Source organism: Aptenodytes patagonicus, chromosome 6, assembly GCF_965638725.1.
Source record: "Aptenodytes patagonicus chromosome 6, bAptPat1.pri.cur, whole genome shotgun sequence".
Classification (NCBI taxonomy): Eukaryota; Metazoa; Chordata; class Aves; order Sphenisciformes; family Spheniscidae; genus Aptenodytes; species Aptenodytes patagonicus.
The window spans coordinates 54,157,841-54,180,092 of NC_134954.1; the positions used below are offsets into that span (position 1 = coordinate 54,157,841).

Below are 22,252 nucleotides of genomic sequence, written 5' to 3' on the forward strand. Positions count from 1 at the left end.
CTGAGGCTTGGCCAAGTGCCTAGCCCTGGCTGAGGTGAAAAAGATGTTAGGGAATAAATGATTTGTAGGCTATGCTTATTTGGGCAGCTCCGATTCCTTTAATTTCAAAATGCTTTACTAATACACTTAAATCAGGGCTCTTCAAAATCCCAAGTCAGGATTTTAGCTATGTATCTCAGTTCCTGAAAGGGCCTGTAAACAATTGTCCAATACAAACTATTTATCTTTGGTACTAAAAGGGCATAAATTTTTTTCTGTATCTCTCCTTTATTTATGTATTCATTTATTTATTTTTGATTTCTGCCTATTCAGCTTTTCCTTATATGCAGTAGTTCCTCTTCAGAAAACTGTCACTAATACCAGCATTGATTTTTAGGGCATTAAAAAATTAGAAGCAGGTGTTTCTGGGGCTGTTCATGCTTTTCAGAAATACAAACAAAACTTGTCTATTCTATAACTTACAGATTTTGGAAAAAAAAAAGGTTTTTTTATTCATCACGCAAGCTGCAGGGAAAATTAAAGAATATTGTTTGAGGCTTGCTTCTTACTTGTCTACTGTATTTCTGTGTGTTTTAGCGATGTAGAAGAGGTCCAGAATTTGAGTCTGTGATGCTTAATGGTTGTTTAGTGGAAAGTAATAATAAAACTACATTTTCTGTAGTTACTGATTTATTTCCCCCCGCCTCCCCCAACCTTAAAGTCGGGGAACAATAGGAAAACAATAGGAAAACAAAAATTGAAGTAGGCCTATAGTAAACTACTTGATTTCAGTATAACCGGATTGTAAATAGCACAGTCTAAAATACTCTTCATGTAGCTCCATTCAAAATGACAATATTTCTCCATACATTGGTAATCTGCTCCTCTTTTTCCATTTATCCTCTACCTCTCCCTTACAGCTGTCACTGGCGTAGTGACAGGTTAACAGAACACTAAGGTTTTTTGCTGTTTTGGAATTTGGAAAAAACTTCATGTCATGGTCTACTATTAAATATATATTGTTGATCACTTCGCTGATTATCTTTGATTTGTCAAATCTCCCTAAGTATTTAAGTTATAGATAGTAATCCCTCTTGTTCAAATTGCATTCAAATTTAGTAGCTATACAGAAGTAGTGCCTTATCTTTGAAGAATAGCAGATGCAAACCTTTCAAACCTTGGTTCAAAGTGCACATTTGAAAGCCTTAAGTGGCAGACGTACTGGAGTCCTTTGTAACCATATTCAGGAAGACGCATGCTAGGAAACTTGAGGGTGTCCTAGTGCAGATCTCCCAGATAAAACTATACCATCTATTCCGTAGCATTTCAAGAACAGTGTGCCATGAAACAAAGGTAAGCTCTGCCATGGAGAGTTTCTATAAGTAGACCTTTATGAATTGACTTAATTTCTAAAGTGTAAAACTTTTGCTTTGGTATTGGTAGTTTAATAGATTTCTACTTTTTTTTCCCCCTTCCCAGATTTTGGCGTTAGTGCATTTTTAGCAACGGGAGGTGATGTTACTCGTAACAAAGTAAGGAAAACTTTTGTTGGTACTCCATGTTGGATGGCCCCTGAAGTAATGGAGCAGGTATTCCTATTGTTAAAAAAAATAATACTTTCAGTCTTTAATGTTTTGGAACTTGAGACGACATCACCTTGTTTTTCCTTTCTGGTTCTATGCCAGGTGCGAGGTTACGACTTCAAGGCTGATATGTGGAGTTTTGGGATAACGGCCATTGAGTTAGCAACAGGAGCAGCACCTTATCACAAATACCCTCCTATGAAAGTAACAATCAGTTTGTATTACTTAACACTTTGTATTACTTAATGCTGTTAGCTGTATTATTAATGCTGCTAGATAGTTAGCACTACTTCATTGTCAATAGCAACTCAAGATATCTAAATATATGTATTCTGTGGAATATTTATTCTCTTAATTTCTACATATTTTGATTACAGTACCTCTTTTTTGGGTTTACTGTAGGTATTAATGCTGACGCTTCAAAATGACCCTCCCACGTTAGAGACAGGTGTAGAGGACAAGGAGATGATGAAAAAGTATGGCAAATCCTTTAGAAAACTAATTTCATTATGCCTTCAAAAAGATCCTTCCAAAAGGTAGGTCATTATTGCCATGTACAGTGGAATTTTTTTTTAAATATACAGACTACTTAAAGTTCCAGCATTTAAACATCATCATTAAGTGCATGATTTGAATTTTGTAAGTAGTAGCCTTCAGTCATCTTCATCTGGGGAGAAGAAATTGCCTTTTAATGGTCGCTTAAGTTTTCTTCTTCTGGGTTGTTAACCTGATTTATTTATATTTAAATAAATATAAATACTGTTGAATTAAAATCTGATCACACAAAAGTCCTTGCTCTACATCTTAATTTCTTATCTGAGGCAGCATATGAATCTTGATATTGTGCATAAGTCTAACAAGACTGTTCAGATTGATCAGACAGAACTGTTTATAACCAAACATATCAGTCTCTTGGCCTTTAAAATAAATTAAAAATAAATAAATAATTTTATGTTGATTTTTCTCATTTTGTGACATAAGCTTAGTATTGCCTTTAACGTGGGTATTTCCAGAGAAAATTACTTATTAAGAGGTATTTATTTTTTACTGTAAAGTTAGGGGCTCCAAGCTTGTTTAGAGTTTTCCTCATGTTTATGTAGGCAATTGCATGTCATAATATCTTTGTGATTTGTTCTTTCTTGCTATGTTTTGTGAATGGGGTAGGCAAGATGATGAAAATATTAATCATCTATTCTAAAACCATTGCTGAGGTCTCAAGTTCCCAGAACGATTAATTTATTTATCCTTTATTCATTTTTATGCAGACCCATTTTTGTAGGTTTCTTTTGCTGAAGAGTTGGAGGAGGCACGTTCTAATTAAAATTATTTCCTAGGGGTATTTAATATATCACTTTTTGAAGAGTTTCAGAGCTGGTATTTCTGGGGAAAAAAGATTGTTCTGATTGAGTACTGGGTGGGTCTTTTATGGTGTGTACTTCTCTTCACTGATGTTACACTAGCTTAAGTCCAGGATATTGCTGTAGGGAGTCAAGTCAAAAAGGTGCAGCAGCAATACTAGAGAACAAGTATAATTAAGAAAAAAGATTACGTGGCAGTATCTTTATTCTTGAAATCCTTCAAATTCTTTTTTTCACTGAAGGATCATTTGTGCACTGTTTTCAGATTCCCAAACCCCTTACAATTGGTGGTCTTAGTAGCAAGTCCTGATGCTTTAAGCTTAGCTCTGCAGTTTTGGCTGCTTACAGATAAGAATGAAATGTGTTCTGGATAATCAAGCTTCTTTTCACTTCCAGTGTCCAGCAGTTTTCAAGGCAAGATTAAATTGGTATGGAAACATGAGAAGTAAATAATTAAAACGGTTTTCCTTTTCTCCTTGAATACATAGTGCTGAATTACCTGATCTGTAGTTATGACATCAGTGTTGAAACATTAGTGTTTAAACTAATTACACTAATTTATTACACTGATATTTAAACACATGCAGTATCTTCATACTCAGAATTGCCTTGTATTGAACAACTAAACTAGCAGATAGGTGATTAGATCTGTGTGGCAGTTACTCTAACCAAGGAGCAAGTATCCTTATATTGTGGGGTCATTGCTATTTTTTATGTTTCTCCCAAGCCAGGCTTTAGTTTTGCACGGAGATACCTCCATAGCTGTCATGTCAATTGTGGGAGAAGCGCTTGTTCTTCGTGGCAAATTCTAGGACTGGCATTGCACTGTTGTTGTCTCAGACCGTGATGGTTTTTCTTTTGGGGATCAGTGTGTGGGTGTTTCTCTCTCTCTCTCTCCCCAGTGCCAAGGATGCTGTTTACAGTCCTCAGCTGCAATTCACTGCCGTGGCCTGTGTGGAAAACAGGCCCAGAAAGCATGTCCAGACCAGTTCAGAAGTGTCTGGCATAATTAATGGTAGAGGAATGGAGAACACTAGTTCGGATAAAACTTTACTAAGATTCTAGCTTTTAACTGTGCATATCCCTGTTATGAGATGTGATGGTACTGGATCACTGAAACTTGTCTTGAAGTTCAGAGTTAATTTGCGATAAACTTTAAAACTTTGACACAGAAACTGATTTTTTTTTTTTTTTTAAAGTTCCCCTTCCTTTTTGCTCATTCAAGGTTTATGTGTGAATTACTGCTAAGCCTGGTGGTCTCCACAGTACCACTACTAAAATCTCCTTTATTGTGGAGTTTGGTGCTTTGGAGGGGAAGAAGAAGAAGTGCTCTATGGAACTACTGTCTGTGTCTAAGTTGGATGCTCTTTGTTGATGGCAAGAGTTTTTTCATTATTTCTAGCGGGAGTGAACCAATATATACATACACACTACTTACTACTCCTCTTTTTTTCACTTACTCCTCAGATGTGTCCTCAGAGAAATAAACTAGTTCAGATTTTGAGGGGTTTTTTTGAGACTGAAATTTTCCAAATTGAAGCTTTCCACTGTCTTACCTAGTTTGTGCTATATCCAGTCTCTTGCTTTAATTCAAATGGAAAATTATAGGAGATGTTGCTTCTGTTCATTTAGAAATGATGTGTCTTGGAGATTTTGGCTTCCCTAAATTTAGCCATGTCAAAATTAGTCTTGGATAGTGGTATGGGCTCCTAATGGAAAGGATGGAAAGAACCTGGAGGATTTTGTTTCAAACCAAGAGATGCTTCGCTTTCTCTCCAGAGTCTGCTTCAGTACCAGAGTCTGGCTTTGGATAGAGCAGTAGCTTTTTAGATCCCTGAAGCTAGGGGAGACAAATCCTGCTGTTGGAATCACTTCAGTAGCTGTGAGATTGTGATTATCTCTTGAAAACATCAAAAATATAAACTTGATGATGATGGGAAGAAAGATGCTTGAACAGAACTGCGAGTAAAAGTGAAATGTCTAAGTTTTGACCTTATAACTGTTGCTTTGATTTTTTTATTTGTCTGTTTGGTTGGAAGATGCTCCTGATGACACTCTTCTTGGTTTATGCATCATTTTAATAGTATCAGTATAGTTTCTTGTGAATACCTGCTGACATCAATGAAGTAAAAGAATGCTGGTAGCAGGTATTGATACTGCTGTTTGGAAAATGTAGTTATTCTTTTATTGCTGTGGAGCAAAGTTCAGTTGCATTCATAGAGTCACTTGGGGAAGAACATGATACCTGACTTCTTTTGTTTGTTTCTTTTAAGGGTAAAATGCATTTGTGTTGAAAGAAAAAGGGGGAAAATTGGCAACTTAGAGACTGATTTTTTTTTTTCTTTTTTTTCTTTTTTTTTTTTTTTGTATTTTTGCCGTAGGGAGGCTTAATTTTTTCATGTGTGGTAAGTGAGTACGTGTGAATTAATTCAGTAGCTATTATCATTCATTCCCCATTCATACAGTACTAATTCAAAAGTATTAGAGACGTACCATTTAACTAACGTCTTGTACTGTATTCACTGGGAGGGGTCTTTGTTTTCTGTTCTAATTTATTATTGATCTTTCAGGCCCACAGCAGCAGAACTTTTAAAATGCAAATTTTTCCAGAAAGCCAAGGTAAAACGTTTAACCCTATGAGTAAATTTTGCTCTGCCTTTAAAATCTACATGAAATTTCTTCTTTCCTTGTGTTGATTTTTAACTTACCGAATGTTGGTTTTGCAGAATAGAGAATACCTGATTGAAAAACTTCTCACTAGAACGCCTAATATAGCACAAAGAGCAAAAAAGGTGAGTGTATTCACCTTTTCTTTTCTTTTTTCTGTATCTTTTTCTTGACTGGTATGCAAGAGAAAGCAGGGACTGTTCAGTTGCCTTACATTTTAGTTGACTGACTGAGCCATTCTCTTATGCAGTCCTTCAAAGATAGTGACTGTTGAATGAATGGTTTCTGCAGCCTAGCTTTCTCCAGGAAGCCCTGGGGCATTTTGACTTCCTTTCTGGCCTTGCCGAAACGAGATACGGTATTTGTCATCATACATGATACAATTTTTTCCCACTCCCTTTTAGAAAGCTACAGGTGAAATGGTTGTGCAAATAAAAAGTGATCTGCAAGCATATAGGTTCATAAACTGCAGAATTCATATCTTTATTGATCACCTAGAGAAAGGGTGAAGATATTATAAACGGTATTTATTGAGGACTACCTGGTTCTTTGGATTATTTCAAATGTGACGCGCAAACGTATGGAAGTCAGGTCCAAACTCTGCAAGAATGCTGCTGAGTTATTCAGACCAGTGGAGCCTTATCGCACAGGTGATGGAGTTAAACCCACAGCTATGGCATATGCTGGTATTTCTGTGGTGCCTTTGGCACTTCTGTAAATGAGCTTACCAGGTCATGTGCAGCAGAACTAAAAAAAAAAAAATTCTTAACAGGCTTTACAGGTAAGTATTTTAAAACTTAAGTATGAAGCAAGCTACTGTTCATAAGAGCTAATAAACAGGAATGAATGTAGACTCCTGCTTGTTGTGTGTGAGAAATTATGCAACTCCCTTTCTGTGGTGACTTAACTCACCATGTCTCTTCAGTATGAGGAACCTGCTCGGAGATTGCTGAGCCTCTGCAAGGCCACAGCGTAGTGTGCTGAGTCCAGCTTTCTAAAAGCAGGCTTTCTGGGAGGATGTTTCAAGGAGGGCACTTCAGGAAAGGAACTGTTTCAGCCTTTTTTGGCCATCAGTTAGGCTTCAGTTACCTGGACTGGCACTTGTAAGATTTTTCTGTTGTCTTTGTGAATATTGGTTTGGCATAATTCTACAACACTGAATTGTTCCTACAGCTGGTGTCCTATACTTGGAAGAGACTGTCAGCAAGATCTGAATGCTTTAAGTTCCTTCTAATCTTCTTTTAGGTGGAAGTAATTTGGGAAATCAGTGGCAATGATGGAGCTTTGTGAGAGGGTGGAGTAGAAAGTTGGAATGAGAGGGCTTGTAGAAGGTGTAGTGTGCTGAGCAGGTTAGCATCTGCAAGGTGCAGAGGAAGGGTAGGTGTAGTTCAGCTGTTTGGCCATATGGTGGCAGCAATGCCTACGTAAAAAATTACCGGGGGGGGTGGGGGAATTATAGTCGTTTGTTTTTTGTTTTACATCTTAGGCCATACAGGAATAATTTAGACATGTTCTAGTACCATCTAGGTTTCTGACAGAGCATGTGCCTCATGAGATTCGTCTCCCAGCTGTGTCCTCAGGTCAACTTTAGAGACTACAGGTTAACTCATACATACGTGTGTGTATACTCATTTCTTTAAATAACTTAGCATCTGGAATTTCAAAATGAATGCAGGGTAGCCTCCCATACACTGCCAGAAATAGTTTTCTGAATTAGTTTTTGGGCAAGTCTTTCTAATTTGGAAGAGGAGTGATTCTTAAATCAAAGCTGTACAGTGCTAGAGACAAATTAATAGGTCTTTTAATTACAGCATAAATGGAAAAAAATATTTAGGTTTTAGCTAGCGAAAATGCTAAATTATTTATATTTTAAAAGGACACAATATTAAAATTCATCAGGGAGTTAAATTTTAATTGACTTGTTACAACTTTGCACGTAGCTGCTGTTTTAAGATACCATAAAATATAAATGTACTTTAATATTAAAACTGTGGGTTTTTATTTAAAAAAGCTTGTGTAAGTACAGTTTGGTTGCTCAAACATTAACAGATAAAATGTTTAAGAGGTCAGTCTTGGAAGAAGTAGCCCCTGTAAGGGAAAAAAGAATGTTACTAGGGTAAGAGATGGAAAAGAGCTAGTGTCATCATTGCTTAAATTATCTTCTGTAGCACTTGGTGTGAAATGCCTATAACTAATGATCTGTAGCACCGCTGCTGGCACAGATGTCAGATCTGCCCTGCAGTAATTTAATTTTTCTTGCATTTACCACATGTATAATTACTTTGCCTTATTGCTCAGAACTCCAGCCTCAGTTTAGTTTTAACGGTAAATTCTTTTCTCTTGATGCTGTTCTCATGTTTTGCTTCTGCCTTTACAGCTTATACTTGGCAACTGTTTTGACTAAGTATGAGTTCAGGTCTGTTTGTGAAATCCTGAAAGCAGGTACACATGGTCTTGTATGTGTGAGAAAAACGTTTGATGCTGTAAGGATGTGTCCTGTTTTAAAACACAATTTGATAATCAAACTACACTTACATTGTGTGTTTAAAATACTGTTTAACATCAGAGTTGTAAACTACATCTTTGTGCACATATTTCCTCTGTCCCAGTGTTTCTTTATTTGCTTTTAATTCTGCTAATTTTGAAATGACACCCTTCTTCCTGTCCCTATCCTAGTAATTAAGGATAACAATGAAACACTTCTGGAATTGGCTTGCCCAGGAGGAACATGTCTTGCATCTTCCTGTGCAGAGCCTGCTTAAGTATATACCAGTACTGATCCACAGAAATGAGTGTTACACCATGCAACTTCTTACTGGCAATTCTGGGTTTCATTAATGTGACTACTCACTTGTGGGAGCATTGCTGGTGTCAAGAAGAACTGGAGAAAAAGACTGCGGTGAATGGTCCAAGCTCAGTGTGGTCTAGTAAGTGGGGACATGTTCTGAGGCCGCACTTTTGTCATTGACAGAAATGTGGGAACCCTGATTGCAGCCTCTGCCTTGTTAGGTGGTGGGATGGTAGAGCAGCCTGCCCTGTCCTGCTTGGATCAGGACTGTGTACGCTCCTGTTATACAACAGCTTAGCAAGAATTTAGATACGCTATTTATTAACACGTTTTGAGGTAGTTTTAATTTTGAACTGAATGCTAAGTTGTTTCATTTGTGATTAGAATTGCTATGTTGGAATAGAGGAAATTTGAAACAGCTTCCAGAATTCCAGAGTCAGTTTTAAAATCTTGTCACACTAAAAAATTAATTATAACTGTAAGTACTCTGTATGCCCAAAGGCCCTGGGTCAATTTTGTGGTTTTATAATCCGGTTTCTTTAATTTTGAAAATCTCCTGCATGACTGCCACTTTTACAAAGTGGACAGGGAAAAACATGTATCTGCATTTCATTTTATTGCTGTCTGAAGTGCTGCTAGTAAAAAAAAAAAAAATAAAATCTGAGTAATAATTGGGCTTGAATTCTATTTTTGGAAAGGTGGTATGGCTCTGTGCTGTTAATAGAAGCTCTTTAGAGCTCAGTAAGTTACTGGGAAAAACCTGTGACAGCATAAAGAGATGATTAGTGTGAGTGATACCAGGTTTTATTAAAACTTCAGTAGAAATACCCTTACTGATAGGTTGGAATTCTAGCTCTGCGGTACAGCTAATTTAGGGAAATGATCATGTTACTTTATAGAATAAATCAAAAGTCCCCTGCATTTAATGATGAAAATATGATTAGATCCCAGATTTCTTGGACAGCTCTAACAGCACGAGTGCACCTCAGCAAGACATACATATGCAACATTTCCTTGTTTCAGTAATCGATTTAATCTGATAGATACACCTCACCAATGATGGGTGTTAGTACAGCTGGACTCCCGACCTTTTGAAAAGCAGAGCGCAACATTAGTTTGAGCTCAGATTATTAATAAAAATGCATATTCATTGCTATGATTCTTTACACTTTAAGAAATGTGTATTTCATCATTGCTGATATATAAAGAGAAGGGACCTGTGCTATACTGGAACAGTTTTTCTGGAAAACAGCAGCTGAACTATAAGTATGTATTTAGCAAGACTTTGTGTGGGGAAGGCCCCTCCATCGCAGAGGATTAATTGTTTTACCCAGAACACTGCTACAAATGAAAAAAATAGTGCAACTGGTTTTAGATTGTTGACTATTACTAGAAAAAAATAGAGGAGAAATTGGCATTCAGACCATGGTGGTTTTTTGTTTATTTTCAAGTTGTTGGAAGTAAAACTTAATGGAAACACTTTTTCCATAAAAGGTAAATTTGACAAAAATTCACATAATCAGAAAGCGGTGCCTGCGTTAGTGGGTAGAAGTGGAAAGTGTTTTAAGGGACAGGCACATGCTGTTGCATCAGCTTTATTGTAACATTTCAGATAAAGGAAAAAGATTGCTGTCAGCATTTATGCGAGGTGTACTTAAATGCAGTTCTGCCATAATATACAAGGAACTTCATACGGTATATGGGTTTGTCCATCCTTTCTTTCATAGGGTGCTTTTACCATCTCCATAGAGTTTGTGAGGTTGGATTTTGTGCCCTCTGAAATGGAGCTAATCTAGTACAGAATAGATGAGCTTTAAAACAGACTATGGAATAGGTGGCTTAGTTGAGTGTCTTTTCTACTTCAGGTGGCCGTAAGCATCTCTACAATAACTTGTATTACTTGTTTTGGCAGGGTTTAAAAGCTCACGCATGATTCATCTTAATCATTAGAAAGTAACCCTCTCCCATATTGGATGGTGCTTTCCACTATCCAATTTTTCATGGGCTACCATGGTTCAACTCCAGAATTCATTTGTGCGGTGAAAGAGTCAGTCTCTTGTGTAACAGCATTGATCTGCTTATTAGCTATTGTTGTGTTTGTGACCTGTTGACTTGTTCAAAAATGTCTAGAACATGGACTGATGTGAGGTTGGTGTATTATGAGAACTTTTCTGATTAGACCAGTAGCTTTAAATATTTGGCATTTATCTAAGCTGTTGAAACTTTCAGTACTGGAGGAGGGTTTCATTACTGTAAAATGCAACTGTAGTGTATCTCTAAAGGTGCTGTTGAAGGAGTCCTGGTTAAAGAATCAAGACAGGATAAAGGAAGTCCAGGCATGCATGATGCTGGCAGTAGATTCTTTGATCAGGAAGTAAGTCTTGAAACTAACCAGGAGATAATCCTATTTTATTGTCCTGTTTTTTAATTATTTGGTTTTCTGTCTCTTGCTGAGAATGTGCAGGAAGGTGTTGGTTTCACCTGTTTGCCTTCTGAGAAATGAAGCCTCAAACACTTCACTCTCATGACATCCAAAACCAGATTGCCTCTCTTGGATTTGAAACGGTGTCCTAAGTGGAAAGTAACTCAATGGAATTAGTTGTTATAAAATCTGTTCCCAGTCTATACGTCAAATCAGTATTTTGTCAATGCAGGCAGCCACAGCTGTCTTGCTAGGGTCACCTTAGTGTCGCGAGGTTTCCCACTGTGTTGTCTTGAGCAAGGTGGTAGAAGAAGCCTTTCTGCCTGTCTTTGTTCATAAAAGTAACGAGGAGTTTTGGGAGGATGTGGGAGTGTGTGTTACTTGTGGTTTTGTACATTTTTGGGAAGTTTGTCAGGAAGGTCATTTGGGGAGACGAATTACAAATAGGATTCTGTAAACGCAAGGTGGCTTAGAAGCAGCGTTGCTATCTGTTACCATTTGCTGAAAGACTAATGGAATAGCTATGTGAGAATTTTTGCTTTCGTATGGAGAAGTTAAATCTTTAGCCTTCCTAGTTCTAAAGAAAATAAATTTAAGGGAGGGGAAAAAAAAAAAGCAGCCCAGGCCCAACACTCTGAAGAAAGTGAAAAGTAAATATGTTTTCCTGGTTAGACCTTGTAAAGCTTTTAGAAGTACAACACAAAAAAAATGCTTGCCCCCCCACACTTGTGCTTGATACTGGTGATATTCTTGAAGTTCCTGGGGAGATCTGCAAGGGAAGTACAGGTGAAGCAGGGCATCCTTGAGATTGTGCTACCCAGTGGTATCATGGGGGACTTAATTTAGCTGAAAAGTGCTCTTGGCTCAAGAAGTTAAAATTATGGCTGGAGCTGAAAACTTCAAGGTTTTAATCAGAACAGGTAGTTTAAGGCTAGCAGAGCAGAAAGATGGGCTGGAATAGTAATAGTTTGTATGCAGTCCGGTTTCTGCTTAGCACTGAAAAGCAGCTCCATGAGAAGATTATTTAAACTGTGCATCTGCAGGTAAACGTAAAGTTACATAGTATATGAAGTGAAAGGGGAAAAACATTAACTGGATGACAAAGATGTGTGCATCCCAGCTGTGCTGTGTGGGAGTCATAGACAGCAGAGGGCAGCTGCATCTAATGCACAGTGCAGTGAGCAGGGTTCAGTCCTTCCTGAACTGTAAAGTCACGCAGGCTGGGAGAGCATCGCTCAGTTAGGAGTGGCTTTAGGTTGTGATTTTAAATGCTATAGCCTGGTTGAATGCATGCTGCTTCTTGCTATCTAACTAAAATATAAACACCGGGGTCTTATAAAATTGGATTTTATAAAAATTTCAGATTTATGTTAATTATTTTCATGTTCATTTGTAACTTTGCGGAGAACTGCACTCAAATTTTCATTTTGATTGCCTTAATTTTTTTTTTAAAATGTCTTGAATAAGCTTAGGTCTCTTTAAAATCTGTGTGGAATGCAGAATGTATATTACAGTAATTTCTCTTATGTGCATAAATAAATGGGAACCTTGTAGAAAACAGCAAAGGGAATAAATCAGAATTTCACCTTGAAATGGTATTTTCAAGCCTTTGAGCTTGAAAGTAAGTGAAAATCATAGTAAATTCTTCTTTGGATTCTACAGTAGTAGACTATTTTCCTAAATATTCTTTAACGTGACCATATTGCTGGCGGTGAAACCCACCTTATAATGAGTCTTTTACTACTGAGTAATGAAAGCTCTACATGAGGCTGTATTTGTTTTCTTTCTTTTCCCCTCTGGTCATTTTAAGCAAGTAAAGAGCTTGGATGATAGAAAAGGATGGTGGAACTGGAAAATGCTGATTATAGAAGGAGGGTCCAGTGATCCCTCTAACAGAAAACCTTTTAGTAGTGATTCACCATTGTGATGCCCATTCATCTGAGCAGCCAGGAAAGATAACCAGAAGCTCTAAAGATCTGAATCTTTATCTATCTTCTTCACCTTTCAGAGTATCAAGTTACTTTGCCAATTTGCTGTATTTTTGATTGGCTTCCTTTTGATTCCTGCAGGTACCTTCTTGGCCTTAGCACCTTAATTTGACTGGGGGGGAGAAGGGGGCCAAGCAGGGAAAAGAAAGAGAATATAAAAGAGCCTCTCTTTGCATGTATGAATTAGCCATCAGGTCATGCCTGACAGCCCATTTGGGATTCCTTGTTTTTGAGGTGAAGTGTTACTTTTGAGAAACAATGCAACTCCTCTGCACAATTAATTGAAAAGATCCTCCTCAGCGCAGGTATACATTCGTGCCTGAAAGGATTATTGTTAAAATGTGAATTAAAGAATTATTTGCAGTTAAGAACATTCAGTAATGAAATTTATGTAGTGGAACTAATAAATGGAGAAATAATGTCTGAAAACCAAAAATCATACTGAATTACTAAACTTGCACATTTGCCATGTTACTGGGATTTCTGCAAAACACTGCAATTTCTCAAAACAAAATCAGGTTCAAATTTTGGAGCAGAGATAATAAGTATATTGCAGTATTTATGTAAAACCTCATGGTTTGAGGTTGGTACACTGAGGATTTATACCCATTTTTCAGCATTTCCTCTAGAGATGTAGGAATGTGCTCCCTCCTCCCCTCTCCCTTCAGCTTTTAATGGCTTTGTTTTCCTCTCACTGATCGCTACGCTGTTTTCCATTTCTGAACTGTGAGTGTAGGCAAGATTTCATGGCAGTCTTCTCAATTGATGGCCCTGCTCTTGGGTGTCACACTTGTCATCATGTGAGCATGATACTGTTTGTGTTTGTCTATAAAAACAAACAAGCATCATAAATATTTAAAGCAAATGGTCTTTTGGGTTTTAAGATTTCTATTCTTTGTTGACTTGTGCTGTGTTATCCCTTAAAAAGAGGGTGCTCTTCAAGAACCAGTAGGAGAGCTGAAGAAGTCCTATTCAATAATGCAGAATTATCAATCTCCTTTATGCAGTACTCTTTCATGAAAGAAAATGTAATGATCTTACATTTCTTGACTTTAAGTTGCCAGTGTAATTGATTCCAATAGTGAGTAGAAGTGGTAATTTAGACAAAAATGGTGAAGATTCCTGTATTTCCAATTCTTAAATGACTTAGGTGCCTTTTCAGTTTTTGCAATACTTTGTGCTGCATTAAGGAAGAAACAAACATTTGCAAGTTTGCATCAGTGGCTCAGATTTTCCACATTGACTTATTTCATTGAAGGTAATTATAAATGTTCCATAAACATGACATTGCACACTTTAGAGCAAACAATAAATAGCTGCTTTGGAAGGGTGTGCTGGATAGCTGTGAATATATATTTTAATTCCAACAGAGGTGCAGTTTAAATTGTTGAAGAAAATGATTGTGAGATCAAAACATGATTTATGAAAGCTTGACCCTGAAGTAAATGAAATATTTTTGGCCATTATTCTAATGTGAAATTTTAAATGGGATAAAAGTTTCTGTCAGTGTTGCCATGTTTTTCAGACACCATTTGCATTTGACTTGGAATTGAAGAATTCAGTTGGAATTGACTTGGAATTGAAGGATTTGATGTTCCTCTATTTTTCTAGTGAAATAACAGATATATATGTGAGAGTGTTCTTTGTTCTTGCTTTTACTGACTCAGGACATACCACCTGAAGTGCTAATGACACCTCATCTCCTCCCACAGTAAGGTGACCTTGGAATACTGAAATGCAGACCCTTCAGACTGAGACTTTAGGGCATGGGAGATGTGTACACCAAATAACATGTTTGCTTCCTAGGAGCTTCCCTATGTTCTGCAGTCAAAAAGTTCTGTTGTTTCATACAGGGAATATACATACCAGAAATGTCTAAAGACATTTTTCAGGAACTGCAAAACCTGAAATCATCTGTGTCCTTTCAGTCAGCAGTTTGGACAAAACCTAAGCATGGTTGTGCAATGTACAGAAGCAATAACAATTAATTTGATGTGGAGTATGAATGGTAACTTTTGCGAATTTTCAGGGTTCAGGACCAGCCTTACCTATCCTTTTCTGCATACATGATTTTTCCCCCCCAGGAAAGTTTCTGTGGCATGTGGTTGTGGGCAGTGAAGTAGAGGACTTGGATCTCTTCATACCACAAAAGGTGTAATGCAACAAACCTCCACAGTTCTTGCAAAGGGAAGGGGCTTATGTCATCCTGAGTGATGGCTTGCACATCTCAATTTTTATTCCGAGAGGAGAGTTTAAGATTACTGTCTGGTCCTGAAAGGCCAGTTGTAGTTATCCCAGAATTAGTTTCTGTGACAGATTATGCTGTCAAAGCAGTCTCTTAGGCCTGCCTCCACTTTAAAAACAAAACAACAAAAAAACAACCAAACAAAAAAAACCCAAAAAGCCAACACCACCACCCCCCCCATGTTCCTGCATATAAATATGAAACACTTAAAGTTCTGTCTAACTTCTTTTCCAAGTAGGAGAAAAACAAAGAAAGACTAAGAGGAAGGTTTTTTTCCCATTGTATTTGTAGTATGCAGGGTGGCTTAAGAGGAGGGGATGCTAACATCAAATTACTGTGATAATCTTAACACCCTTTGAGCCCTACAAAGCAGAAATGCCAGGGTGTTATTTTAGAAAGGTAGTGGTACATCCAATTAATAATGGTAGTCTGCCTGAGTTGTGGTGAGAAAAAACAAGATTCCCAATTGCATAAAGCACATTCAGGTTTGCAGAATTTTTGTGGCTTGCATTAGAATAAAAATGAGTCTTCGCATTATAATGAACTCAGGGGAATTTAAGAATAGCCAGCAATGAAGGGTTTAGGATGTTCACATGACCTGTGAGACTGGGTTGGATGGGGACTAGCCTTCTCTTGAGGAAGTGCGTCAATTCTTGGACAAAGGATGACGTATACATGTGGGAATTCATGCTCTGTCTTGGACCTCAGATTTTTTTTTTTTTTTTTTGCAAAAGTGGTTGCAGTGTAGGTGTTCTTATGCAAAAAGACTGATCTTCTTTTGCATGAAAATATATTGTAGAAAGTGACTTCTCCATGGTCTGCCTTTTACCTCAAGTGCTAAGCTGTTATTAAATGTGTAACTGTTTTAAGCAAAAGGCTTGTGCCATGATTGGATAAATGTGATGATATGCTGATTTCCTTTGTTGCATTGGAATGCAAATAAATGCATAGGTGTGAGGATTGAAATTTGCTTTTGTACCTTAGGAAACACTCAGGAAAGGTATGCAAGAGGGCTAAAGGTAAAAAATTATAAAATCTGATTGCTCTACAGGCTTAAGATGTGTATGGAAGGAACTGTTCTGGGGTTTTTTGGAGAGAAAAATACATAGAGCAAAATGTTGTGCTAAAACCAAAATTGTGTTCAGTAACGTCCTATTTCTCATCATCGTTCTTCCTATAAATTAACTGGCATGGTAACTGGCATTGAAAATACTTCTCATGAAGTTGTATGAGAAGTGAAGCTCTTGGGACTTCTGATTTAAAAAAAAAAAAAAAAGGGGGCGGGGGGGCCACAGAAGACCTCACCTTATCAATTACCAAGTAATACTGGCACTTTAAAGAGTAATTCAGCATATCTGTTCTAGAAGAACTTCTGGGATCTGTGTAACGGGGGAGTCCTGTCTCTTAGAAGAACCATTACCGCAGTCTTAGGGAAAAATGAAGATATACAGCATCAGTTGACTGGTCTTTCTCTTTTCTGCCTGAAAGTCAAATCTGGGCTCTTAATAGGACAGACTGCAGAAAAAGAAAAAGATGAGGTGTTTAAATAACCACCTTGTCATTCCTATTCTCTGGGTCATGTGGGATTGTGTATGTCTTGAATACTGTTCTAGCAGATGTAGCTGAAGGGCATAAGTGGCAAAATAAAAGACAATTTTATCTCCAGAAAAAGCTAAGGTAGTTGATTTGTTGGACTGCAGTATTTCCAGAAGGATGTGTGTTTAAAAAAAAAAACAAAAAACAAACCCACAAAAAAAACAGATTGCCTTCTGTAGATATGCAAGTGCAAAAAATCGAGAACAGCACTGACTGTTCCCTAGTTAGAAATTAATAGTGAGCAGTGTCAGGGTTCCACAAAGACTTGCAGATGTGTTTTAAATGGGTGGAGTCTACACGTTTGCCTCTCTCCAGGAATTCAGGAACAAATTACATTTGGGCTCTAAGTTACCTATATATGGAGGGCAGCAAGGCACCTTCCATGTTACTGAAATGTTTCATGCTCATTAATGCCATCAATTTTGCTTACACAAATGCATCTTATTTACCATACTTTCAGGTCACCGCACTCTTTTGTGGAGCAGAGTTAAAAATGTTGTTTTGAATCTACCCAGGACTCCATCCCAAATACTCGGTTGCCGGAGACTTTAATAGGAATAGCTTAAATAATTGAGATAGTGGGAAAATCAAGATTACTACTTCAGTCGTCTTCCTGTAGAATGAGGAAAAAGATAATAGATGCATAATATTACTCTTACTGAAAGAATGATTTTTAGTGTGGTCTAGATAATGTGCTGTACGATGTATGAATTGCAGTAATGTTTTATGCATGTATGCATTGGTATCCCACAGTGTGTCCTTTTTATGGTTTTTTTTTTTTTTTAAATTAGACACTGAAATAAAATACTAAATCTGTAAGTGGGCCCAGTTCTTTGCTGTTTTGAGTAGTTGTGAATAAGGAAGTAGAAAGACCTTAATATTCAGAAAATGTTCATTCTCTTTCTTGTCACCCTACAAAAATAAACTTGTAAGGAGATTGCAGAAGCAAAAAAATCAGTAATGAATAATAGATTCTTCTTTCTCCATTGTCTAACATTTACATATAGCAAGCATATCAGTGCCTAAAAGACAACAATTTATGTTTTGCTTCCTTATGCTGTAGCCTGCTTTTCATCAAGCTTTGGGAAATGTGGGCAGCTTCTGCATTCTGATGCTGGAGTTCTCTCTGTCAGGCTGGTTTGGGCTAACCTTTGATGGACGGGATTTACAGTTGCCCTGTTCATCTGGTTAAGCAGACATTCTCCTGGAAAGCTGATGCATGCTATTGTTGGCTGGGAACGTTAACTTCTCTGTACCCTACTTTAAAAGGGTGAGGACAAATAGTTCTGTCAGCAGCTTAATTTATTCTTAAATCTTTGTGACTCTGGTGTATACTGGAATAAGCTCTAACCAGCAACAACATCTACAACAATAACAGTAATATGATGCTTAATATTTTTGTGGTAGTCATGATTTTTTCACTCACTAAATTGTCCAAGCATTCCCTGATGCAGCTGATGTTCATAAAGTCTTTTTTCCACAGCTGTGGTAATGTTGTCAGTGGCTTGTTAAGTTTTTCTTCCTACAAACTGCTTTTGGTTGTAGATTACAGTGTTCTGAGCTGCTTTCGTGTTGGGTGCAGTTTAAATGCCATTCAAATTCATTTTTTATTCCCTGTGTGCTCTTCTGTTTTATGTGAAATATGTTTTCTAATATGTGCTAATTTGTCTTTGTAAGGCTGAAGGCTTTCATTGTTTTCTTTATTAGGTGAAGTTATGATTCAGTTTAGGTCCTATTTTGGAAGGAGCATTTAGGTTTTTAAAACAATAAAACCCAAACTAGAATTGAGCATGTTTTAACTTGTTTCCCTTTCCCTCTGAAATATTTACGGAGAGAGATATAATCCTAGCATAAAGAACTATCAATGCTGTGTATTTCAACTAAAGCTGATGGAGGAATTGCATTTGTATAGCTACCACGTGCAATGTAAAAGAATTTCCTCCTTATTTTTGTAGAGATACAAGATGTTTGTGTCAGTTCCATGCTCTGTCTTGGATTTGCTTTGTGGCTTTGGATAAATCACTTCATTTGTCCGCTTCTTTATTTCCTTCTGTAAAATGGGAGGCCTGTAGCAGTGTATCAGGAGAAATATATAGAGTATTCTCAACTGCTGTAATGCTGTAAACACTGGGGTGAAATGCAAGCATGCTGCCTTTGATATCAGTCTTCTAGAAGTATCTCAAATGATAACCAGTAATGAAAGTCCAATATTTACAATATTCCAAATACAACCCCTGTTGTATATTCTTGCTAGGAACAGTGTTAAGACTGTTGTTCTTACTCACCTTCCATTTGCCTTTTCTTCCCTGTTCTTCCAGCACTTCAGAAATTAATTTTGGTCCTAGGCCAGTACCGCTCAAGACAACCCTTCTGACGCTAGCTTGTAAGAAAACTAATGAAAGGTCATTTACAATTTGGTTGGAACAAATCAATCTGAAGCAAACTGGATCTGAATGAGAATATGGAATTCAAGCTATCTATAGCACTAATTGCTCATGTCATTTGAGCATGAGCATCCGTTCTCATGTTGCTGGATTTTTCTGCCAATGTCAGCACTGATACAAGAGAGATTGGGAAATTGGACTGAAGTCCACTGACAGTTTTAGGCTTGCATGTAGAGGTCTGCAGAGATGTCTTCTCTCCAGCAGGTTGAATCATGAAACTGCAGTCAATATGTTATTATGATAGAAACCATGGATGTAGTTGCCAAATAATGTTTACAGTCTTAAAAATCCCCCCCTAGAAAGAAGACACTTTAACTGTCTATACATAAACAACAGGAGTTAGAGGTAGCATGAATCAGGAAGAACATAGTGCGTTCTTTGAAGGATGGTTCATATGAGGGAAATGCTATACTTGATTGTAAAATAAAAGCAGAAGAAAAGAGAGGTTTATCTGTTCTCTCAAGGGTAAAGTGTCATTGAATCTCCTCGAAAGTTGATAAACAGGGCACGACATCTGGGCTTTCTTTGTTTCTTGATTGTATAGGGTCCTTTGAGAGCTATTTGGTACTCATTCCTAAGTTATGTCTTCAAGTCTCCAAGATAAGCATGGTTTGAACTTCCTTCCTTCTTCTCTTAAGGTAATTTTTTTCCCTCCCAGGGTAATACTAGAAGTTGGGATGAACGGTCTGTCTTGCATACACTTGACATTGTTCATTCACATTAGTTTCCTTTAGCACTTTATTTTGAGGGTAGAAAAACTCTTAATGTCCATAATTTGTGAAGTGTATCTTCAACATACATTTTGAAAAACACTTTTGTTGAGCAGAGCTGGGAGTCGAACTCTGTCAGTAATACAAGAGATTCTTTAAGTGGGACTTGAGATGCCCTCTGAGGCGTTCATCATGTTGCATTGTCTCTCTGAATTTGGGTAGGAATACCTTTTCTGTTAGAAAATACCTTGATGATGTTATTGCTGTCTGTTTGTGTGATCTCTTCAGATCTGCTGCTGTTTCTATCAGTTTTTCCATGGGTTCCTGCAGTGACCCAGTGAGGCTGAGATTATTGGCAATGCACAGATGAATACTTCGTGCAGTGGTGAACGCTGCTTTCTATAACCTTCCATCAGTAGCCATCTAGTTTATTTTTTAGATAACAGTTAAGTGTTATGTAGGCCATCAAGTCCCCATGAACTCTCCTCGTCATTTCTATGTAGTGATTTTTGTGTTGGCCTATTGCGGCGTTTTCATTAACTTTTACAAGCTGCAGCATTTCAAAGAGTAGCTTAAGCTGCCCACCACCAAAGGAAAGAATTTGTAAGCTTTGCCATAGGGGACTATGATTTGATGGGAGAAAATGGGATAATCGTTTCCCTCCCTCTCCCCTGATGGGCATACCATAATGTTTTTGCTACAAATGCTTGACACCTGAGGCACAGATTCCTGTTGTTGTATTGTGCAATGTGAGTGCTTAACAGGCTACAGTTCAGTACATGTACGTATATAACTATTCTTCAGCAAAATACTTCTATGTACTGCACACCTGTTCTTGTAAAATGAAAGGAAACAATCAAAACATTGAAGTATGTGAGAATGTCATCTAGAGAAACACTCTCTTTGTTTCCACCCTGATGAAGATGCATTTCTAACAGAACTATTCTGGCACCTGTACCACTCAGTGATTGCTTATCTTTGTTCCTTTTTTCCTTTTTTTTCTTTTCGTCTCCTCACAGGCCTGTTATAATGGCCCTTAGTGTACTTGCTGGAAAAGGTTTTTCCTGTGTTGAAGGTTGTTTAGGCCTGTAATGACAACAGGGATATAGAGCTTTACCATACTCTGTGACAAACACTTCAAGAGTAATCCAAAAGGTTGGAAAGACTTGATTGTGATGAAGTGAAAATCTTCTGAAGATCTTAGTGCAGCGACTTGGCATACTTTATAAAAATGTTCTCACTTTAATTCTGCGGTGTTTTGTGAGATGGGGGAAAAAAGAGGTTAAAGCAGAATCCTAGCAAACTAGGATTTTGGGGTAGCACAAAAGATAAGTGTGTGGTGGCCAAAGACAAGTGTTCAAGAAGAATCTGTTTCTTTAAGGGACAAAATTGCTTTAATTTTATCCTGTGGTTATCAAAAGGTCTTAGGACTTCTAACATTATTTAAAGTGTCTTTGTCTTGATAAAGCAAACGTAATATGAAAAGAGGATTACTAGAAATTGGGGGAATACATAAAGTGCTGAAGGGTTGCCTTCACACTTACTTTTTCTTTTCTGAGTAAAGATACAACTGGTCAATGCTGGAGCTTATTGGTTGGATTATGACCGTTCTTAAACTCTTACAGATGATCATAGTCTAATAAACTGTATGAACATTGCAATGGGTGCTGACCCCTACAGCTGATTCATATCTAATGTGGTGCTACTGTTGTCTCCAAACTCTGCAGTTGTCATTATAATGCTTAAACGCTTATCCTAGATGCATCCCTTCTGAAGTACAAATCATATGTTGATAAAATACCAAATTAGTTTTTCCTGAAGTAAAATTGTCCTTTTTAGTTAAATATTTGATACCAATGAAGTGTGTATCCACACTATTCTATGCTACTGTTTCTGTTTCAGAACATAAAATAAAAGCATTATGCTATTTATATATTTTTCATGAAGAAAAGAGGTATTTATATGAGAAAGTAGCATATAAAAAAAGGTACTGGAAGCAGGTAGTTGTGTCCATCTGTCCCTGTCCCCCCCCTCCGAAAATGTGTACTGATGTGTAATGTTGATTGTATAAATTAATTCATGATGAAAAATCTGCGAAGATACTTAGGAAAAGAGGGGGTTTTATGCTGAAAAACCAATAATATGTTTACAGTGTTTGCATGTAGGAAGGGGAGAAAAAATACTGAGCCTAATACTGAAAGCCTAGTATTTGTGCTGAATAAAAGAAGGAATGACAAAAGGTTGTGTGACAGATTTTAAAAAATTAAACTAGCATGCCTACGAAAGGGCATGGAGACAAATGTGTGCTGTGTCTGGATGTATTTGCTCCCTGCTCACATTTGTCTGTATCACTTTTTGGGAATTTACAGTGCTTTCTTACCACAGGTGATTGGGGCAACTACTGAAAATTATATTCCAGCTCCTCTTCTTGTGCAGGCTCTAGTGCTTGTGCTAGCTCATGATCAGCTAAAT

The 22,252-nt window shown here is 37.4% G+C and overlaps 1 protein-coding gene across 1 annotated transcript in view; it reads left to right on the forward strand.

The window, feature by feature from the left end:
- The window catches only part of STK39 (serine/threonine kinase 39), a 111,999-nt gene that overhangs the window by 38,145 nt on the left and 51,602 nt on the right, over window positions 1–22,252 (forward strand). The window contains exons 6-10 of the mRNA XM_076342687.1: window positions 1,459–1,568; window positions 1,665–1,766; window positions 1,965–2,098; window positions 5,491–5,539; window positions 5,647–5,712. Coding sequence (XP_076198802.1) covers window positions 1,459–1,568; window positions 1,665–1,766; window positions 1,965–2,098; window positions 5,491–5,539; window positions 5,647–5,712 — 461 coding nt within the window. The remainder of the gene's footprint in view (window positions 1–1,458; window positions 1,569–1,664; window positions 1,767–1,964; window positions 2,099–5,490; window positions 5,540–5,646; window positions 5,713–22,252) is intronic.